At 47.1% G+C, this 20,482-nt stretch overlaps 1 protein-coding gene across 1 annotated transcript in view; it reads left to right on the plus strand.

Annotated features, from left to right (window-relative positions):
• Positions 1–13,742, plus strand: part of LOC119440976 (cuticle protein 10.9) — a 78,117-nt gene extending 64,375 nt beyond the window's left edge. The window contains exon 4 of the mRNA XM_049661383.1: positions 13,354–13,742. Coding sequence (XP_049517340.1) covers positions 13,354–13,554 — 201 coding nt within the window. The 3' untranslated portion in view covers positions 13,555–13,742. The remainder of the gene's footprint in view (positions 1–13,353) is intronic.
• The last annotated feature ends 6,740 nt before the right edge of the window (positions 13,743–20,482 follow it).

Below are 20,482 nucleotides of genomic sequence, written 5' to 3' on the forward strand. Positions count from 1 at the left end.
GGCACTGCAGGGATCATCGCCATGATAGGGATTTTTCTGTTATGTGTGGAGTGCAAGGGTGCGCAAAGACCTATCGGGAGTTCGAATCTTACCGGAGGCACATTTACCGCTTTCACAGAAATTACGTGGACCTTGACGCGATTCAACAGGGGATCGGTGCCGAAAAAAATGTTTTTCAAGCGACACGGTTGGACGCTGCGACAGACAGTGTTGTTTTTGACGACAGTGAATTGCTTCCTTCCAACTCCTCTGCGGAAGATGTCAGCAATGCACGTGAAACAGGCTACAGTGACACCGTTCGCTCTTCTAGCACAATCTATGACCTCGCGCTGAAAGTCAAGAAAGAGATCTGCTGACTTTTTTTTTCGCGTGGCTGAAGTGCACAAGTTGCCGCAGTCCGTGACTGAGGGTATTTTTATCCACTTCAAGGTTACCTTTCTTGAAATATTTAGGTTTTTTGCTTCTCAGATTCAACAATACATTGCCCTAGGGCGCTATAACGTAAAATGATTCCAAACTGTTTTGATTGCAATTTCAGCAATCAGCCTCCGCGATTGGTCAAAACATTTTCGGACCACTCCCAACTTCGCCTGTCTGTCACGCGACGTCACGGAAATCGCGATTGCTCCCCATCTGATATAACGCGTACACACTGATTATGCATGATAAAACCGCACAAAAGAAAAATAATCATTGCTGATTCGACGCCTTTTCACCATAGCCCTCTGCTATTGGTCCAATGTTTTCTGGCTACGCCGACTTCGCCTGCCTGTCACGTGACCTCACAAAACCGCGAAAACTCGCACGTCAAAGTGACGTGTACGCGAAAAAAATGCATTAATATGCCGAACAAAACGGGAAAATTTTCTGAATAGCCACAGACTGCCCCGTTCCGAAAGGAAGAGAAGATGGCTGCCCGCCGATCGCTCAGGCCCTCGCCCCTGCCGGTGAGCATGTATTTATTTGCGCATGATAAACCTTTTTTGCGTGGCAGTAAAACGTTATCGAGCCCTTTCGGCACGTATACGACATCGCTCTGCCAACTCTTCCTTGCTGAGGATCCGTTTTAGCGGCATTCTTATCATTCCGTTGCACGCCACCGCGATTTTCGACCAGCCACCGCAAGCTAAGTAAGGCTAAGCGGACCAATCGGTGAAGCCGGCACCACCATCTTCATGCGGTTATCTATTTTCACTGCGCTGGCTCGGCCCCATCAAAACCCTCTCCACTAGAGCGTGCTCGTCGCCTCTTGTCAGCCAATTAGGTACGAATAACCGCTGAGTGCAGACAATGTTATTGGTTTTGAAAGCGAAGAAAGGTGACCTCCTATAAATGAGGTGAGTGTTTGATTGGGTTGTTCAGACAACGCTGCGGGTCACCGCCCGATGCTTGCATCGGTGGTTACGTAAATTTGACGTCAGGAGTTTGGAATCAAAACAGTTTGGAATCATTTTACGTTATAGCGCCCCTAGACATATTTCGAAGTGCCAGTACCAAGTCAGAGAGAGAAAACTTTGCCAAGGAACACCTTTCCAACGTAAAACCTGAAGAACACCATCTTGAAGACGCTGAGACATTCCAGTACCTGTCTATACCACGTGTCCTTCAAAACCTGATGTTGTGCGAGACCTTCCGTGACCACTTAGATAAAAACTTCTCAACTGAACAGCCATCAGCAGTTCTTCAAAGTTTTTATGAAGGTTTGCTGTTTAAGAAATAACTCTCGGCAGTTCTAGAGAATGGGACGCAATATACGCTATTTCTTGTCGCTTACATTGATGAACTGGACATTGTGAACCCCCTGGGATCGAAGCGGGGCATTCACGAAGTAATCGTTGTGTACTTCAGTGTGCTTAACATACATGCCCGCTATAGATCACAGCTACGTTGTATACATGTAGCGCTTGTTGCACCATACAAACTTGTCACAAGTATGGGCGGGATGTGACTGACGTTTCTGTTGTTTTGGTATATTGATGTTAGAAAGAACAGGTTTTGTCTGTGCAAATAAATTGCACTACTGTAAAGGTCAAAGCAATCCTTGTGGCGTTCAGTGGGGATAATCTTTCTATGATCAAGCTCAGTGGGTTTACGTGCTGTTTAAACAGGGGGCGCCCGTGCAGGTTTTTCACTGCACCATATTCAGCGTTTAGCATCGTATCTCATGAAATGGATGTGCAAATTCGAAATAGGAGTTTGCACGGAACTCACATTGAAAGCGCTAACGTGAACCAGCCATTGAGCACAGCACTTTATGGCGTAAAAGGTGAATCACCTCTTTTAAGTAATTGGTACTTTGATGTAACACTGGAGCTTCCTCCAGACCAGATGCCTGATTTGCTTGAAGGAAGCACACCTCATGTTCTCAAACATGTCTTCCAAGGCCCTGTCAGTAGCAATGTGATTAGGTACACAGACATAGATCGCATCACGACATTCAATTTTGGTAGGCACGACAGAAAGAACAAATCACAAGCCGTGGAGAAACACTTTCTAACTGGAAAAAGTAAATACAAGGGCACTGGATCGCAGAAGTTATGCCTCTTTAGATTTTTGTCACTTATGTACGGAGACATTGTCGCAGAACACAACAAGCACTGGGAATTATAGTTGCTTTTGAAAACGATTGTAGATGTGATATTTGATGACACCCTTCCACATGACCACCTTGCATGTCTGCAGGATGATGTTCGATTCTTTTTGTCGGCCTTTGTGGCTCTTTACCCTGGCCAAATGATTCCTAAGCTTCATTTCCTCGTGCATTACCCGAGACTCATCAATGAACTTGGCCCACTTAAGCAATACTGGTGCATGCGCTACGAGACAAACCAATGGATACTTCAAAACTATTGCCGTACGTAACAAACATTTTAAGAATACATGCAAGACAATTGCTGAAAGACACCAGTTACTACAGAGCTATGAACTGTGTAGTTTTGAGTTGTGCAATCATATTCAGACAACCAAGCCTAGGCCACTCAAAGAGGAAGATTCGGCCCGAAGCATGGCTGAACCTGTTTTTTCGCCCAGCGTTCCTATGTGGCAAGTCAATTCTGTGACTGTGGAATACGTAACGTACAAATTATTGGACGTTGTCATTCTACAGAAATGCGTGCCACCTAGTTTTGGGCAGATCACAAAGGTGTACATTTATTGCGGCCATGTGTTTCTACTTGTAAATGAGCTAAGGAACACCATGTTCAACAGGCACTGTTGGTCCTATGTTGTCCAGAAGACCAGAGAACAAAAACTTGTCAAGCCGATTGAACTTTCATCATCACAGGTTCTTGATCTGTACTTTGAGTCTCAACTTGTGCTATGGCCTGAAATAATGATTACTGATTCAACTGATAACGGTCACTATCAATGTATGGAAAATGCTGACCATGAAAATAAACATTGTAATTTGAAACTGTGCCCATTTGTTATATACTGCCCACATCTCACTTCCCACACTTGAATGCGTATCCAACTGAAGCAAAAATTTTGGCAGAACCCATTTCAAGATGACTGGCATGGTTTAATGTAAAACACTTATATTCTGTTGTTTACCTTTGTTGCTTTTTTCTTTAATTTGGAAGTCCTCATAAGCAAAATTTCACGAAGCATTTTATTATATCGCGGGAATAAAACTGTTAACGAAGCGTCATGCCAGCTACAACGAAACTAAGCATTGGAAATAAATTTGGTTTAGGCTAAGGCCTTAATACTGATCAACATTTTTTTTCAATTTAAAGCAGCAAATACATATGCACAGGGAATGCCGTATTATGTTTGAATATATACATGTTCCTAGATATTAGGAATTTACCGACATTAGAGAAGCAAAGATACAACATCGATGTGACAGTATAAAAATTCGGGCTACATGCATTTTAATGGAAATATGAATTCCTTTATAAATGTCAGCCGCACAGACTATATTTTACAGCCACGATCAAGAAGAGTGGAAGGAAGGGTGCGGACAAGTTAAGGTGGCTAAATTGTGAAAGTTATTACGACCTTTAACTCTATGAGTGAACACATGTTTCACCAGCACTCAGAAGGGTTTTAAATTTATGTTCCTTCCTTGTTAAGTTGCCACTATATAGGTAGTAACAAGACACCCGCTACTTTGGAGTCAGTGAATAGTAACTGTCCGAGAAAGGTAGAACTGCAGAAGTTACTCAAATTTTCTTTCGAGTTACTACCTGTGTTACTGTCACAAATGTCCTTGTTGTGCTGGCAAAAGCGACCCAAGACGCACCGTTTGACGCGCCTGCTTCTGAGCTGAATTTGAGTGGAATTATTACTTCAGCACGTATGCTTGCTGAATCTCAAAGCCAGAGTTTAAACTAGAGCACTGCACGGACTCGGACTTACCCGAAAGCACGGGCCCGGCCCGGCCCGTGGGCCGGGTAGGGCAATTTTTTCACGGGCTCGGGCTGGGTTCGGGCAAGACGTGGGCTTTTTGACCCGCGCCCGGGTCGGGATCGGACTTTCCGTTGGTGTGCATGGAACGTGCAGCGAGTTATCCTCGCGCGTCTCGACTCTGAAAAAGCTGTTGGCCCGGCGCCTCTAGAAGCTAGCAGTGCTACTCCCGTGTACCTCCCTTTTCTTCTTCCGTCGTATTTTGCGCTGTTTGAACAGAAGGTAAAAGTCCAGAAAGACCGAAGTCGCCTCAAACTAAGGATGTCATTGTATTCCTTACCTAAATCAATGTGTTGTGTGGAACGGGATCGTGGCTTGAAATCAACAGATAGACGCGAGTAGTGGGAGTTGTGCGTCCCTGAAGAACAAGCAACAACTCTATTTTGTAATCGTACAGCCTCTACGGCTCGGTTGCGCACCCTCACACCACTTCCCTTTCTCGCACACAAGGCGATAAGATTTTACCGAGTCAAAGATGGGAAAGGGTGTCTGGGCCGCCACATCACTTCCCCTCCTAGTGAGTTAGCGAACGTTCGTAGGACGATTTAAATTATTCACAAGTCCATACGAAGCCATTCACAAGTCCATCCCACTTCTGACACCATGTATCAGTGACGAGTGTGACGAGTGGAAGCCAGTAACAAAAGAGCGTTTATTCAGACGACGAATGTATATATATATATATATATAGCAAGCTGTATGATAACAACCTGTGGTCTTTATCTATGGTTAGTTTCACTGGTAGTGGCGCATGCGCACGCATGGCTTACAAGCATTGCTCGATACAGGCTGGTTGACCGTGACGCGGTATGGAGGGCGGCCGCGGAATTCACGAGACGGGAGATTTCGTTCTTCATCTCTTGAAGCTGCTCATGTGGAGACGGTTCACTTGTGACTGCCGCGACAGATGAGGGAGCTACCGCCATGAGATTGTCGGCTAACTCAGCCAGTTGGAAAGATCGTTCTCATTTGAGGCGGTCATGACCATTCTGATGTTCGGAGCGATTTTCTGTAGAAATATTTCTCGGAGCAGCAACCGCCCCTGTGCTGCCCAATAATTGTTGCATATGACGCAGCAGCTTGCTTGGCGTTCTGTCGCCGAGGTTGGCTTCATGAAGAAGCTGTTGTGGCCATTTGCTTTCGGAGCGCCATGCAGCGCCATGATGCGCCATGCAGCGAATTGTGATTCTATCTGAATGAACCACAATGCAGGATCCGCAGCCCAAACCGGAGGCAGTTTGACGTCTACGCCGGAGAGTGTCGGAATTTCGGTGCCTCGAAGTGTGTCCATAGCCCTTGCTGCTCCTCGTCCGGGTCACCAATGTTGTGCGGGACGCGAGCGTGGCTGGAAATCAGCAGATAGAAGCGAGTAGTGCGTCCCCGAAGAACAAGCAGCAACTAACTTTATTATTGCGATAGCAATTATATGGACACTCAAAAGCAGATTTCTGCCGTCGGCGTCACAGTCGCCGTCGCCGTGAGGTTCCGTATGACGTCAATGGAGATGAAATCGTCGCCGAGCGCCGAACGCTGTATGTGCGAGTGAAAGGACGCGAGGGGCGCGCGCTCTCACGGGGAGTGAACGCACGGCGGAGAACAAACGCGCGTTCTGCGCCGTGCTCGCTTAAGGGCTGCAGAAGTAGGCGTCTCTTTCCTCCTTTACAATCACCATATATGTAGAGCAAACGCGCCTTCTTCTGACGCGCGAGAGGCCGTGGGGGAGGGGGAGGGAACGGAGGCGACGTTTAGCTGCGGCACCAAGTGCCTATTTATATCAGAGGCTCCGGCAACCGTCACTAACGCCGCACGCATTTTGAGCGAACGCGGGAAAAACGCCGACGGCGTGGACAACAGTTCTGCGTGTCGCCGGTGCTGCTGCATGTCCAAGTTTATACAGCTGATAAAGCTAATATCATTACTACGTATAGCTCTCTACAAATTTGCTATCGCAATTGATGCTTCGCCTTTCAAGTAAAACTGCGACAACTTTTTTTTTTGTAATCGTACCCCCTATACGGCTCGATTGCGCACCATCGGACCACATCCCCTTCCCGCACACAACGCGATAACATTTTACCGAGGCAAAGATAGAAAAGGGTGTCTGGCTGCTGCTGTGCGACCGTGAGGCGGCTAGAAATGTAATTAATTCTTTCAGTGCGGTGTAAACGCGTTCGCCACTTGCTGATTCTTCAAAGGCGAATTGGTAAAACGATGACTGGTAAGATAATTCGTCACGCGACTGAAATATGGCACTGCGTCCATCCATGACTGCATGCGTTTTCTCAACCGGCCTTCTAGCAGCAGCGCATTACGCTGCACGATCGACGACCTAGAAGCTTTCTTTCTCCATTTACTCCGTCCATGCACTAGGCTCATGACCTGACGTGGCTGCGCTTCGCCTAGAGTGTACTACAATACGGTCGACTGGGATGAGCGGCTGGGTCGGCGCGCAACAGTGAGGCGCCCGACGTGGAAAAATGCAACGTCAGTGGTAAGCTCCCAGTCAGGATTTGTCAATGCCTGCCGTATGCACTCCAACTCAATTTTATTCTTATGTAATTTCCTTCTCATGACCAGGGTCCCCTCTGAGGTTTTGACCTAGATAAACGTACTGCTTTCCAGACTCTAGATGCTGACTCGAAATTCTAAATTCTTGTTCCCTTGTCGGGCTATTGAACATTATCGTTGCCGTCTGCATATTGATCTCCAACCCCACTCTTATACTTTCAGTCGAGAGCCGCAGTCGTTTGTTCTAATTAGTCTTCATCGTTGCTGAGCACAATAATGTCATCTGTAAACCGAAGGTTGGTGAGATATTTGCCGTGGATTCTCACTCCTGAGCCTTCCCAGTGTAATAGCTTGAATACTTCTAATATAGTGCTTAGTGGGATATAGTGGAATACTTCCAATATAGTGGATATAGTGGAATATAGTGGGATAATTTAGTGGCATTATTGTTTTATTACCATTTTCGATACCTAAATCTTGCGGCAGCCAAACAATTAGACAATGTTCGCTGTTAATGAATATTCTCATGCTAACTGCTTGTTATGAGCAGCCCCCACATTGTTATCACTAGCATCGTCTCCTTAAGGCTTCGAATATGACCTTCCAAAGTTTAGGTACCTTGAAAGCATGCTGACGAAAAGACTAGCTGTTAGGTGTTTCAATTTCCAGGGGAAAGTCTAGCTCGTCAGCACATAGGATTATAAGGCTACTAGTGCTCCTCAGACAGGTAAGCGTAGGCTATCCAATTAATCTGCAGAATAGCAAAAGTATTCTACATCACCTTAGACTTTAAGGGGGTGGAAAGATCACTGACAAAATGGCGAATTAATTGTAGCTTCTTTAATTATAATTCCATTTCTGATTTTTTCAACAACATTGTTGAAGACTCAGATACACAAAGCTGCTCTCAAATGAAATAAAAAAGGAAAATAACAATATCTGTTACCAGCAGTATGACCCTATTATTTTTATTTCTGGGATATTAAGTTGCAAAACCATTATCTCACTACGAAGCACTCAGTAGTAGCGATCTCCGTATTAACTTAGACCACGTGGTGTTCTTTAACGTGCACCAAATGCATGGTACAAGGGCGTTTCTGCATTTCGCCCCCGCCGAAATGCTCCCGCCACGGCCGGGATATGATCCCGCGACCTCGTGCTTAGCCAGCGTAATTCCGAAGCCACTAAAGAACCACAATTGGTCTGAACCTTTCTTCGAATGCGAAAAAGATCGTAATACAATCCACTGCTATAGAATTTTCGCTAGACTATAGTGTTGAATCAACTGAACAAAGAACGAAACAGTTAATATAGAAATGGCATGCCGAGTTAAAATCGCAATTTAGGCGCTCAATTCATGCAATTTTGAATGTTGGCGCATGCGAAATATGGGACAGGAAAATAAACAAATATTCACAATTTCGCATTGTTTTGCTACATTGGGTCTGCCTGTCTCTTGATCAGCACCGAATGTACACTTAAACGCGACAGCATATCTATAAGTAGATCTTTGCGGAGAAGAAAGCCTCATGGATATTATTGCTCATAAAAAGTGCCTGTAGGCTTTCGGTGCATTGTTTATTGTGGAGATTGTAGATGCATGAGAAGACAGCATTTCCACGAAACATTGTTATAATGAAAGAATATTAGTGTGCTCTCAAGCGCACGTACTGAACGGAAAAGAAAAAAAAAACATGGCCATGGAAAGTTCAGGCCAGCCCGTCATGGTTTTTCAAATCCGTGAAGTGGTTATGTTTAGCAATGTGGTCACACCTCTATCACATTTATCGTGTTACCGAAATCGATGTTTATTTGTCATGTTTAGGTCATGAAAACGCGGTATCTGTTGCGCTAATAGGCTTCTCCATATTTTCTAATAATTCTTGTACTAAGGATGTTCGCTGGTCAAACTGCTATCTTACATTTATTTTACTTGTTCTTATAATGATGTTTTCCTTGAGTCGTTTAATTCAGAACGCTAAAATGCGGTTAGCTTGGCTTTTTCTTTTTTTTTCTTTGTGGATGTGGCTGGTGACAATTGCGTGTTTCTTGTCGTCTTCGCGTCAGAACGAAGCGAGATGTAACGCAGTGGCGAAAGCCGCTGCGGCCATGAAGACAGCAGCAGCAACAAAACAACAACAGGAAACGTGAGGTTCTAGTGTCAAGGAGGCCACACGTAAGCGCCCGCCATCTTTCGGCGGAGAAATTGCAGTATAAAACGGTCGACCGTGCCGCAGTGCCTCAGTCACTACTTCGCAGTGCCTTCTACAGTGCCGTGCACGCTTTGAGCAGGGATAAAACTGTAGTGTCACGTCTTGGAAGCAGGAGTCTTCAGATCTCTGCGCGCACGTTTCAGTGTCCGAAAGGTTTACTCAAACTGCCAATCATAATGTGTTCTGCTGGAGCTCTCCTCACGCAGGTAAGTGCACTATTATCGAAAAAACTTGCTATGCATATTGTGAAGAAGGGCGCACTAGCGTGATTTAAGTTTTTTGCTTCTACTTCGTTGATTGAGAGAGCAGCGCGAATATACCGCAGCCGTACACCTGGCAATTCAAGTACATAATCACAACTCCATCCTGGTGACTGTAGCGTCAAACCGAAACATTATTTGGCCTAGGTTGCTTGATAGTTACTTTTATAAGGGGCATGCTACGGCATATATTTTTCGCTGATTACAATGTATAACAGTTTCCTAGAGCGTGGAACCGATGGTCAGCAGCGCGTGCTTTCTTCATCTGGTGCCGATCGCGGCATTGAGACAACATCCTTTTCGCAATCGGTGACTAATGGAAGCTCACCACTTCACGCACTTCCTTTTTTGAGCCAATATAAATGCGAGCAGTGCTACTGTGCGTAAAGGGGTAAATTAAACGCCTATTTCATAGTGACGACGTCTTTTTACTAATCGTAGTAAAAGGTATAGATATCGAAGCAGTGGGCGATGCTATACGGGGCCAATAAAATTATGTATACCGCATCTGTCTAATCCGCTAAATGTTGGCAGAGGGGAGGAGCGGAGGAGTGCGACCACCCTGCAATTGCAACATCTGTGAAGCACATTGTGCATAGTTTTACTACAGCGTAGACAAAGGCGCAGCAACTTCTACCACCAAACTCATATAGAATGAAAGCTTTTATGACGATAGGAAATTATTGGACAATCCAGACCGATTACCGCCGTCGTCGTAGACGTCGCCGTGAGGTTCCGTGTAAACTCTTAAGTGCGATAACAACGCGGACGCGCGCCGTATGCTGTAGGTGCGTGGGAAAGCATGCGAGGGTGGTGAGCCGAGAAGGATGGATGATCTGGATGCTGCTCGGTTTGGTGCCGCCTTCTCGCGCCCGCAAGGGCGGAAGGCGGGGCTTTTGCGCGCGCATTTTTCGCCCGGGTAAGGAGGGAGCCAGAGATGTGCGCCGGCTAAGAGGGAGGAAAGCATGCGAGTTTTAGCCGACAAGGATGGTGGTTTTGATGCGGCGGCGTCGTCTCGCGCACGCAAGGAAGGAAGGCAGGGAGATATGCTCGCGTTAGGTGTGGGGTCGTAAAGAGGGACATAGTAGCACGCATCTCCGCTTCTACTTCTGCGGCGGCTGGGCATGGTGCGGCGGAGTGCGGCCGCGCGCTTCCTATCTTGGCGGTAATCTGCGGCGGGTTCGAAGGCTAGCTGATGCCTTCGTGTGCGCTTTGTTCTCGCCCACCTAATTCGTGTCGAACCAAGATACAGCAATATAGGGGAATCCGCTCGCCGCCGTCCTTCATCACGCCAGCACTCTGACAGCAAGTGTCCGCGATGATCCACTGTCAATTGTTCATGTTTGCTTGTGCGCGTGTGACCCCGCGTGTATGTTAGTTTAGTTAGTCAGCGAATGCTTATAGCAATTTCTGAAGCCACTTAAACTAGTAACCTCACTGCCTATAGCTATCTAATAATTTGCTATGGCTATCGATGCTTCGGCTTTAGGGCAAAACTGCAACTTTTGTTTTATCCCTCTCGCGTGATCGTTGCGGGAACCAAACTGGGAATCCGCGGTGAAAAAGCTACGCAGGGCTCTTACGTGGGTACGCTGCCATTGGCGTTCTAAGCTAACACACTAAGATAACGCAGCATGGTCTTATCGACCCTAGGTGTTCTTTTCGTTATCTCTTTGTGATTATCGGTGCTACAGGCTTAACGAAAGGGGGACTACATAAACTTCCAGATGGGTGACAGGGGCTTCGGTAAGCCGCACAAGCCACGCTATTTCCGAGGCAGTTTGCTCCATATACTTGCTTGCACTTATTCTTTTCTAAAAATGGTGCCACAACCCGCATCTGCTTATGATGCCTCTTCGGTGGGTTGGTCTATCGAGGCAAACTTAATTTGCTGAAACACGTGTTATGCGAAGGGCTGTCCAAAATCGGAATGTCCGCGGCAAGGCAAAGTGTGATCGGCGCTTCACGTGCCATATGACAAAAACAAAGCAGTACGTGATCGTTTTACATCAGCGAATCTTAAGTCACGAGAGTTGGCCAGAGGACACCCAAACAGGCAACTGCAAGTGCAAAATAACGACGCCACTGTGGCCACTGATTAGCTTGACATAATTACGCAATCGTCCGACACTTTTGAACGGTGGTGGATTACCCTTATAGTGTTTGCATTTGCTTGTGTTGCACTTTCTATTAATGTACATTACTATGATTTGCACCCCTTCCGCATGCGGTGGAGTTCCGCTCAGCTAAACTATGGTTGCCATGGTTGGCGCTACGTTTTGCAGCATGCCTAATGCTAACATTATGAGGACTGCTCTGCGCTTTCTTTACAGGTACTCGCGGTTTCCATGGCTTCCATGACACTCGGCGGTGGTCAGTTTGGCTTTGGCGGTGGATTTGGCAGCGGATCTGGCAGTGGATTTGGTGGTGGGCTTGGTGGCGCCTTTGGTGGCCCGGCGTACGCCGGCACATTCGCACGGCAAGAACAGTATTACGTAAGTACCTCCAGACACATGTAACATACAACGGCGGCGTTCCTTAGTCGCTGTGAGCCCACAAGCACAGGAAAAGGACTTGGATTACAGAAATAGCTTCTACCGAAAGCTGACACACAATCCGTAAGGTAAGTCAGGCAGGTGGCTATAACACTACTTGTACGGTACCTCTTTTACTTGATGAACAATATCATGATATTTGTTTGCCCTTTCTGAAGGGCAAACAAATATGTGTCAGCCGTGTGCTGACACATATGTGCCTTAGTTTCGTGAAAATCTAGTCCTCGCGCAAGGAGTTCTAATTACCTTTGTTGAATCAGCATATAAGTATAAAAATGCTGGAGTACGTGAAATTATTCACCAGAACTTCAGTGTAACATCGTGTGCCTTCTATTTTGTTAAAAAGTTACCACGAGTACCTGAAGCAGCGCGTAATATTATACCGAAACATTCGAAGGGTCAAGAAGCAGTGCAAATGCCGGAGAAACACCGGATAAAATTGCACAGATAATGCCACCACGAGAATAAACCAGCGCGTTGCTCTGTAAGGTTCATTAAAATGACAGGTCTCCTCACATCCAGAGAAGCAAACAAAATATCTCCATGTCGACTGGCATAAATCTCATTCATGATCTGCCGAGCTCTGCTGCCTGCGATTACTCGTACTGTCGACATGCGAACGATTCGCCGGATGTCAGGAACTAAAGAAACGTTGACGCCATCCCACAGTGTGATGAAGAGTTGCATGCCGCTGCAGTAGTTGCAAAGTTTCAAAAGAGAAAAACTTACTCCCGTAAGTGGGCTGTTGAATACGGTCTACCTTGCTAATTAAGATGAACAGCTGTTCTACGATAAAAGTGATCAGCTCCATTTTCACCAGCTATGCTTCGTGCCTGCCCGGAAAGAACCACCAGTGCTAGTAATTCTTATGCGAAATCAAATTGCAAGCATCAAGTTCGTCAACGTTGCGCATCCTGATGTTGAATGCCAGCTCATTTGCATGAATAACAATAGTTTTTTTTGCGTAATCAAGCTGCAAGCTGAAAACATATGTATATTTTCTCCCTTCAATACGTAGTAATTGCTGCTAATATGTATCGATAAATCATGAATCATGTTGGGTTAAAAATAACTTTAGTGCTCTGTGGTAGAAAGTTCTTAAAAATGAAAAAAAAAGGTTGTCTGGCGTCAAGCAATGCGTTTAAGCTTGAGAAATCAATTTAAGCGGATGGGTGCAAGGATGACACGTTAGGTATAAATGCTCTTCTTCGCGTCATCCTTGTGCAAAAGCATATAAATATCGCACTCACTCGCTATCTATCAACGCAGCCACCGCAACCGTACAGTTTCGGCTACGACAACGTAGACCAGTACGGCACCAAGTCCTACCACAAAGAACGTGGTGACGCCTCCAACACCAAGACAGGCATGTACGGCTACTCGGACGCCAACGGCATTTTCCGCCAGGTGAAGTACATCGCTGATGCTGGCGGATTCCGCGCAAAGATTGACACCAACGAGCCCGGAACCGCCCCTGGAGCCAGTGCCGACGCGGTCTACAATGCCAACCCTCTCCCCGCTGGCCCGCAGTACCGCATCATTGGTGGCTCCTCTCCCTACTCCTCTCGCTACACGAGCGCCTCCTCTTCTAGCCCTTGGTCTGGATAGTCAAGAGTGTGATGTAGGGAACTGTTTGCTGAATAATTGTTCCGGCTTCTGACGCTGTTCCTTTCTCAAAGGAGCAGGTATGCCTGCTGCTCTCAGAGGCTGGACGTTTCTTGTGTACAGTGTAGATATGACTCTGTACTGCCAGGAGAAATAATTCTAAATGCGAATAAAAGCCTGCTTCAGCAATCATCAAACAATCCTTCCTGTTTTTTTTCGTGAAAAATAGGGCATCTGATCCGGCACTCAGAAACGTGCAGCACCTTGTGACTTCCAACAACCGAGGATAACGTAGGACATTCGTAGCTTCTCTGCGTGATCTCTTTATTTTCGCCATTGTATTACGGCTTGTGCGTGCCTAGCTCAATGATATACGTCGCCGCTTCACAAGGACACGCAATTCGCATAGACTACCTGCATTGCTTCGAATTCTGCCAACTAAACTTTCTGTTCATCTCTATTTCAATTTTGTGCAATTTTAATCCTGAGGCTAGAACTGAGCTTCACAGTGATGTCTGGTGCGGACGGCGACATTACACTTGTAAAGCTGCATGGCGAATGCCAGTAGGCTATCGGCTACAGAATCTTTACCATTACTAAGGATGAGTGGAGAGAGATAGAAAGAGTAAACACCTTTATTAGGTAAATGAAGCTTTGAAGAGGCGTCCTCGTTCCAGAATGCCATGAGCTCGGGCTGCGTCATGGTCCCTCGCAATCAGCCGTTGGTGATGCTCGAGGTCGGAGCTGGCCAAGGCTCTCCCCCAAATCTCGTATGTTTGATAAAGGTTCGGAGGATGTAATGGTGCATGTCGGCAACCCCCTACAATTCGCCTGATGGACCCGGGCTCTGCAGAAGAGCGGCATTATGGAGAGAATTATGTAGGGGCTACGAGGTGATTTTTGGGTGGGTGGGGGTATGTATCAGCCTGTAGAGCTCGGAGGAATCGAGCCTGCTCTCTAGGTAGTGACTTCTGTGTGTGTGTGCATATGTTCTGTAGGTTAGCTTGTAGTGTTGTGTGATGTCTTGGTACGAGACTAGAGGGTGCATGCGCTGGGCTTCAGATTCCTCGGCGTCGGCTCGGTGGGTGAAACCTCTAGCCACGTGCTTAGCAAAGGATGAGTGGAACCATACGTTCAACGAATTGGAATGCCTCAAGTTAGCAGCCACAAGTAGCGAATATACTGCCACGGTAGAAACTCAGGATAGTGACTGAAGACCACTGTCTCCCTTGGTTGCATCAGGCGCTCTTACTAGTCAGTTAGTTCGCTGGTCATCATGACTTCAAGAACACGTATTTTATTTCATACGCAAGAATGTTTTCACGCAAAAGAAACAGTTTTTGCGTCTTTACTGCCATTTGCGTGAGGCTCTGCGGAGCTCTGCCATCGACGGCAAAACCTAGGCAACCCAGCACGCCCGTGAGGCGGCGGCGAGGCAAGCCCTCGACGTCCCCTCATGGGAGGCTTAGGCCCGGCCATCATAAAGTTCTGGCTCTACAATAAAAGTTTATTCCATTTCCTTTATTGCTTTGGATGCGAGGAGGAGGCGAGAAAAAGAAAAGGCAGGGATGTTAACCAGAAATGCGTCTAGTTGACTACCCTACTCTAGGGACGGGAAAGAGGGAATAGAAAGATGAGATAGAGAGAGAGAGAAGGGGGGGGGCACGGTGAGCTCGCGCATGCATGCGAATGACCTGAGTAAGCCAATGGCATTCACATGGGCCAGCCGCCCTCAAGAAACACAAAAGTACCTTCACGGCTTTGTGGGCACCTGCATGGACAATGGCCGGTCGTCCAGTCTTCGCAATGCAAAGGCTAATGTTTGTCTTTCCGACAAAATCGATCGCAGTGACCCAACAAATGTTCTATGGTATCTTCGCTGCCGCAGGCGTCGCACGCAGCACTTTCGGCCATTCCAATGAAAGCAGAGTACGCTTTCGTGAAAGCCACTCCCAACCACAGCCACTATAGAAGTGATGCCTCACGTCAGTGAAGCCCGGGTGGGTGTCGGAGTTGGAGCGAAGGGTTCAGTTCGTGCAGCCTGGTGCGCTTTATATTTGTTGGGCTGTTCCACTCTGTTAAAGAGAGCTGGCGTGAAAGGAGACAAAGCTGCCTTGCAGCGGTCTGTCCTCGAAAGAGGAGTGGGAACGCTGTTCGGTTCCTGGTGTGACTTTGGGACAGCTTTGTTTGCGTGATCATTTCCACTGATCCTGCAATGGCCAGGGAGTGGCTAAAAAATTTCGTGGCCTTCCTGTTTGAAGTCGTGGTGAAGTTTGACCATCTCGTACCTTAGATGTAGGTGAGGTCCACGTTGGAGAACTGACTGCATAATATGTATAGCCGGTCTCGAGTCGTAAAACGTGCCCCATGTACCAGGATTATGTGCGTGAATAAATTGAAGTGCACTGCGCAGAGCCGTGAGTTCGCTAGCCGTGGACGTCGTGACATGTAACGTCTTGAATCGCAGTGTTACTCCTCTCATCGCTATAAACACAGCACAGCCAGAACTGGTCAATGTAGTCGATTCGTCAGTATAGACGTGTACGTGACTACTGTATATCTCGTGCAACAGGAGTAATCTCAATTGTTTTAGCGCAGTCTGTATCTTCTTCTGCCGGTGAAATGCACGCCCGATACTACTGTTAGCGGCGAAGTGAATTCCGTCACGTCCTATGGATTCAATCTGCTTTCGGCATGCGTGCATTTTCTCGCGTACAATTACCCCTTTTGTGGGTGGCTCTCTTCATGCCAGTGCCCCCTCGCGTTCCCGAGTGCACCTAGAGAACGCTCTTCGTCTAAGACTGCAAGCTTCTTTTGACGTTGCGCAAATTCGTCTTGATCAGTTCCCGGCTCCAAGTTTTGAAGGGCCGTCAAAATAGAGAGTAACACTTGTAGCTGGTTTCCTTTAATTTTCCCCTCAAACTATTACCTTCGACAGCTTAAATTTTAATACTCTCTTTGACTAACTCCCATTGCTCCCCTAAGTTGAAGCTGGGCTTTGGGGCAAAAGCTTGGGACTCGAGTTGACGCCAGTGCCGCCAGAAGGCGCAGTCGTGTATGATTCGCGCGTGGCGCTGAGCCGCATCTAAGCGAAGGACCGCGGCTCCTCTCTAGTGCGCGAGATAAGAAGCAAGTTCGCTGCGCATGCGCGGAGAGGTCTCAGTCAATTGTTGCAGCAAAACAGGCTCATGGAAACGTTAATGTCAGCAGTGAACACTCTGGAGAGTCCTCGTATCGAAAGTGCACGGCCAGAAATATTCGATGGCTCCTCTGAAAGTCCAGAAAGTTGGATAGATTTCTACGAGCAGGCTGCAGAATACAACGAATGGAAGTCCGACAGAGACCATCTAGTTAACATGCTGACCATTTCTTGCTGGACTAGCAAGAAAATGGCATTAGCCTTGGCTGTCGGATTGGAAAGGCGAGCCATCATCCAAATGAAAAGCAAGCTTTGTAACAACCTTTCAAAGAAATTCAGTTGTAACAGGGGACCGGGCTATTTACAACCGCTTTAAGTCTGGAACCCCACTAGAGTATTTCCTTGAAGAACGCCTCCTTCAGCGGTTGCTTAAGCTGCCGTTAAAATCGGTGTTAGCGCTCATTACCCATTCGCTACCCAAGGAACGGCTGCGGCTGGTGCAGGTTACATGTCCCGAAACGCTCGAAGCAATGGTAGAGCTGTTGCAAGCTTTTGCGCACTACTGGGTGGAGAGAGCCAACAAACATCGCCAAGATCCTCCTGACAGGCTGTAGTTTTCGCACCTCTTACCAGCGTTTTTCACGGGGGATGCAGAAAGAAACTCCCCAAACTTGGTTCGGACGTTTAAGGACCCAATAATGCCACATGTGCTAAAACGTTTCGCAAGGGAAAGCAAAAAGAAACAACAGATATCAAAAGTGTGCCGTTATTGACTACCGAGGCGGTCTGGCTGATGTCGTCAAGCCTACTGTATATTCAGCTAGAAGTGAAAGGGCAACCTAGGCGAGCTCTTGTGGACAGTGGTGCTTCGGTGTCCATGCAAAATGAAAAGCAAAGCAAAATGAGAACATATATTCCCCGGGAAACGAATACTTGTACGGGGCTATGACGGGAAAGAACGTGGACACTGTGAATGGGTATGTGTTAAGTTGAAATATCAGCCACAGACTACGGAAGTAATGTCTTTGGCTATTTAAAGCGTGGAATACAATTTCTTGCTCTCCCGCCCGGACATCAAGTTAATGAAACTGAATATTTACTATGACACTGTGTCGGTGGGCCCTGTTGTGGATAAAGCAAGTACAGAACCCAGCTCAAAACTACTGCGCGTACCGAAGAATGGGACGACATTTCCCAAGTTTATCCAGAACTGGTCTATTTAGGAGGATACCCGCAAGCCACAGCCAAGTTTAAAGTCCTATTCAAGTTAAAGGACACAAGTGCGGTACGAAAGAAGCCATACAATCTAACGAGGGAAAAGAAGGCTTGGCTCAAGGAAGAACTCCAGCAGATGCTGGATGCCAACGTCATGCGGCCGTCCATGTTCGCGTTTCCATCACCGATAATAACAGGTCCGAAAAAAGACGGTAGCCTGCGACTCTGTACGGACTATAGGATAAACAACAGCCAAACTGACCTGATCCATTTTTCAATGCCCAAGATAGACAGCATTATCGATGAAACTGGCGGCTGCACATGATTTTCTAGGACCGATCTTTGCAAAGGTTTTGGCAAACGCCACTTGTAGAAGAGACAAAAAAGTACAGCGCATTATTACCCCTTTTGATCTATATGAATACAGTCGCGTGCCATTTGCCTGGAAGAATTCGCAAAGCTAGTTCCAAAAGATGATGGACGCTGTTCCGAAACCCTACATTGGCTGTTTTGTAATGTTTACGTCAAAGACATTATCGCGTGCTCCAAGACTGAGCATTTACCTGGTGAACACCTGACACACGTCCTCACAACTCTCTCAGAGGCGGCTCAGAAAATCAACTTTAATCAGAGTGATTTCTCCAAGAAGAGAGTGACTTTTCTGAGTATAGTACTGGATGGAACCACCAAAAACACAAAGGAAGAGTCTGTGACACGTATCCCTAAGCTAGCCAAAGCATTTGACATTCTTTCCCTCTGAGTGTTTCTGGGCTCCACTCTAGAGTGTTTATAAAAATATTATGCCTTGTAAACACGATGTTTGACAAGGACGACACAAAAAGACGTACCCTGATGCTGGACGGAGAAGTGTGAGGCGGCCTACAGACATCTAGTTGAAGTTATATCCTGTGGTCGCGTCCTCGCCTTCCTGAATTTACCGTTCCTTTCGAACTTAATACAGATGCTTCTCAATATGCAACCGGTGCAGTCATTTAGCAGCGAGACTGCAGCCGAGCAAGATATCAACGACTTCGTGTAGTTGGCTACCACACCTACACATTCACGAAAACCGAAGTACATTACCCCACAACAGAAAAAGAAGCACTAGCTGTGCTGAAAGCCATTCGATATTTTCGTTCCTACTTGGAAGGCACGCATTTCAAGCTCTTCACTGACTACGAAGCACTTGCGTTTATATTGAAAATTGCAGAGCCTAAGCGGTAAGATTGCATTCTAGATAGGCCAACTTCAGCAGTTCGACTTCGAAGTCAATCACCGTCCAGGGTGCTTCAATTAATGAAAGATGCTGATATGCTATCCATGGTTGGCGGTTATGCAAGAGGAAGCTCATCAGGAAACAATGAACGTACGCAAAAGTATGGGAGGAAAGCGAAGTTTTGCAGCCCACTCAGAAGGGAAGAATTGGAGCAGCTACCAATGTTCGGCCCACAAGTTTTAGATCTGTATCATAACAGCCTTCACTCAGGCGGCCATGATGGTTTTTGGACAAAATGCATGAAGCTTACAAAACGATTTACATGGCCAAAAATGAAAGTCGACACCAAGCAATAAGTACTATTGTGCCATAAATGTCAAATAAATAAACGAAATTTCGGCAACCTACTCAGCAGATGACCTTGCCTAACTACTCGAAAACACCATTTCAGGTTGTGCACCTGGACTTCGCTGAGCTCCGGTAAAAGTCCGAAGGTGGGAAGAAAACTCAAGCGTTCCTGGAATGTGTCGACGAGTGCACCAGGATGGTGGCTGTGAAACCGGGAGGAGAGGACGCTAACAGCGTTATTGCTTTCATGAGCAGAAAAAAAATGTCACAGTTTCGCCCTAAGGGCGAAGAAAATGAATGCGATAGCAACACAGCAATGTCATACGAAGTAAGGTAAGGTAGCAATAGGAATTGTAGTAAACATGAGCTGATTAAGTAAGCAGGTGTGCTGCGGCGTAAGTAGACCGACATGAAGAGAGACTCGAATGACCACGAGAAGGCGCGTGTGAAACGGTGGTGTTGATGAGAAGCGCTTCCCGTGGGCAGCGGGTGCGAAGGGTCACACCTGTAGCGCTGCACTGCCGATCCGGGCAGCATTGCATGTGTAGCGTGCGTTGGAAAATGTGGCCCGACTATTACTAACTGAATGTAACAAGCGTGGTGTGAGCCCGCACAAACAAACATGAATAGATCACACTAAATGACTGCAGACAACGACTGTCAAAACGCTGGCAGCAAGCGCTTACGCCGCAGCGGCGAAGGTACGTGCGGTCTATCGCTTCAACGGAAACTGAGCGGCGAATGCACAGCGCATAAAGGTCAGAGCCGTGTGGTGATAAGAGACGGTGCAGGCGAGCGACGAGCGCGGTTGTTTGGCAGAGTAGAAGTGCGCCCCCCCCCCCGCTCCCTCCGGCGCTGGCTTCCCGCTTCCTTGCTTGCGCGTGGGAGATTGAGTGCGTTCGCTCTCCTGATAGCGCGCGTCCCCGCACGCTTCCGCTCGGGCATACGGCGCGCGGCGAAGATTTTATCTGTAGGGAACCTCACGGCGACGGCGACGCCGACGGCAGAAATCG

This window comes from Dermacentor silvarum, chromosome 2 (genome assembly GCF_013339745.2).
Source record: "Dermacentor silvarum isolate Dsil-2018 chromosome 2, BIME_Dsil_1.4, whole genome shotgun sequence".
Classification (NCBI taxonomy): Eukaryota; Metazoa; Arthropoda; class Arachnida; order Ixodida; family Ixodidae; genus Dermacentor; species Dermacentor silvarum.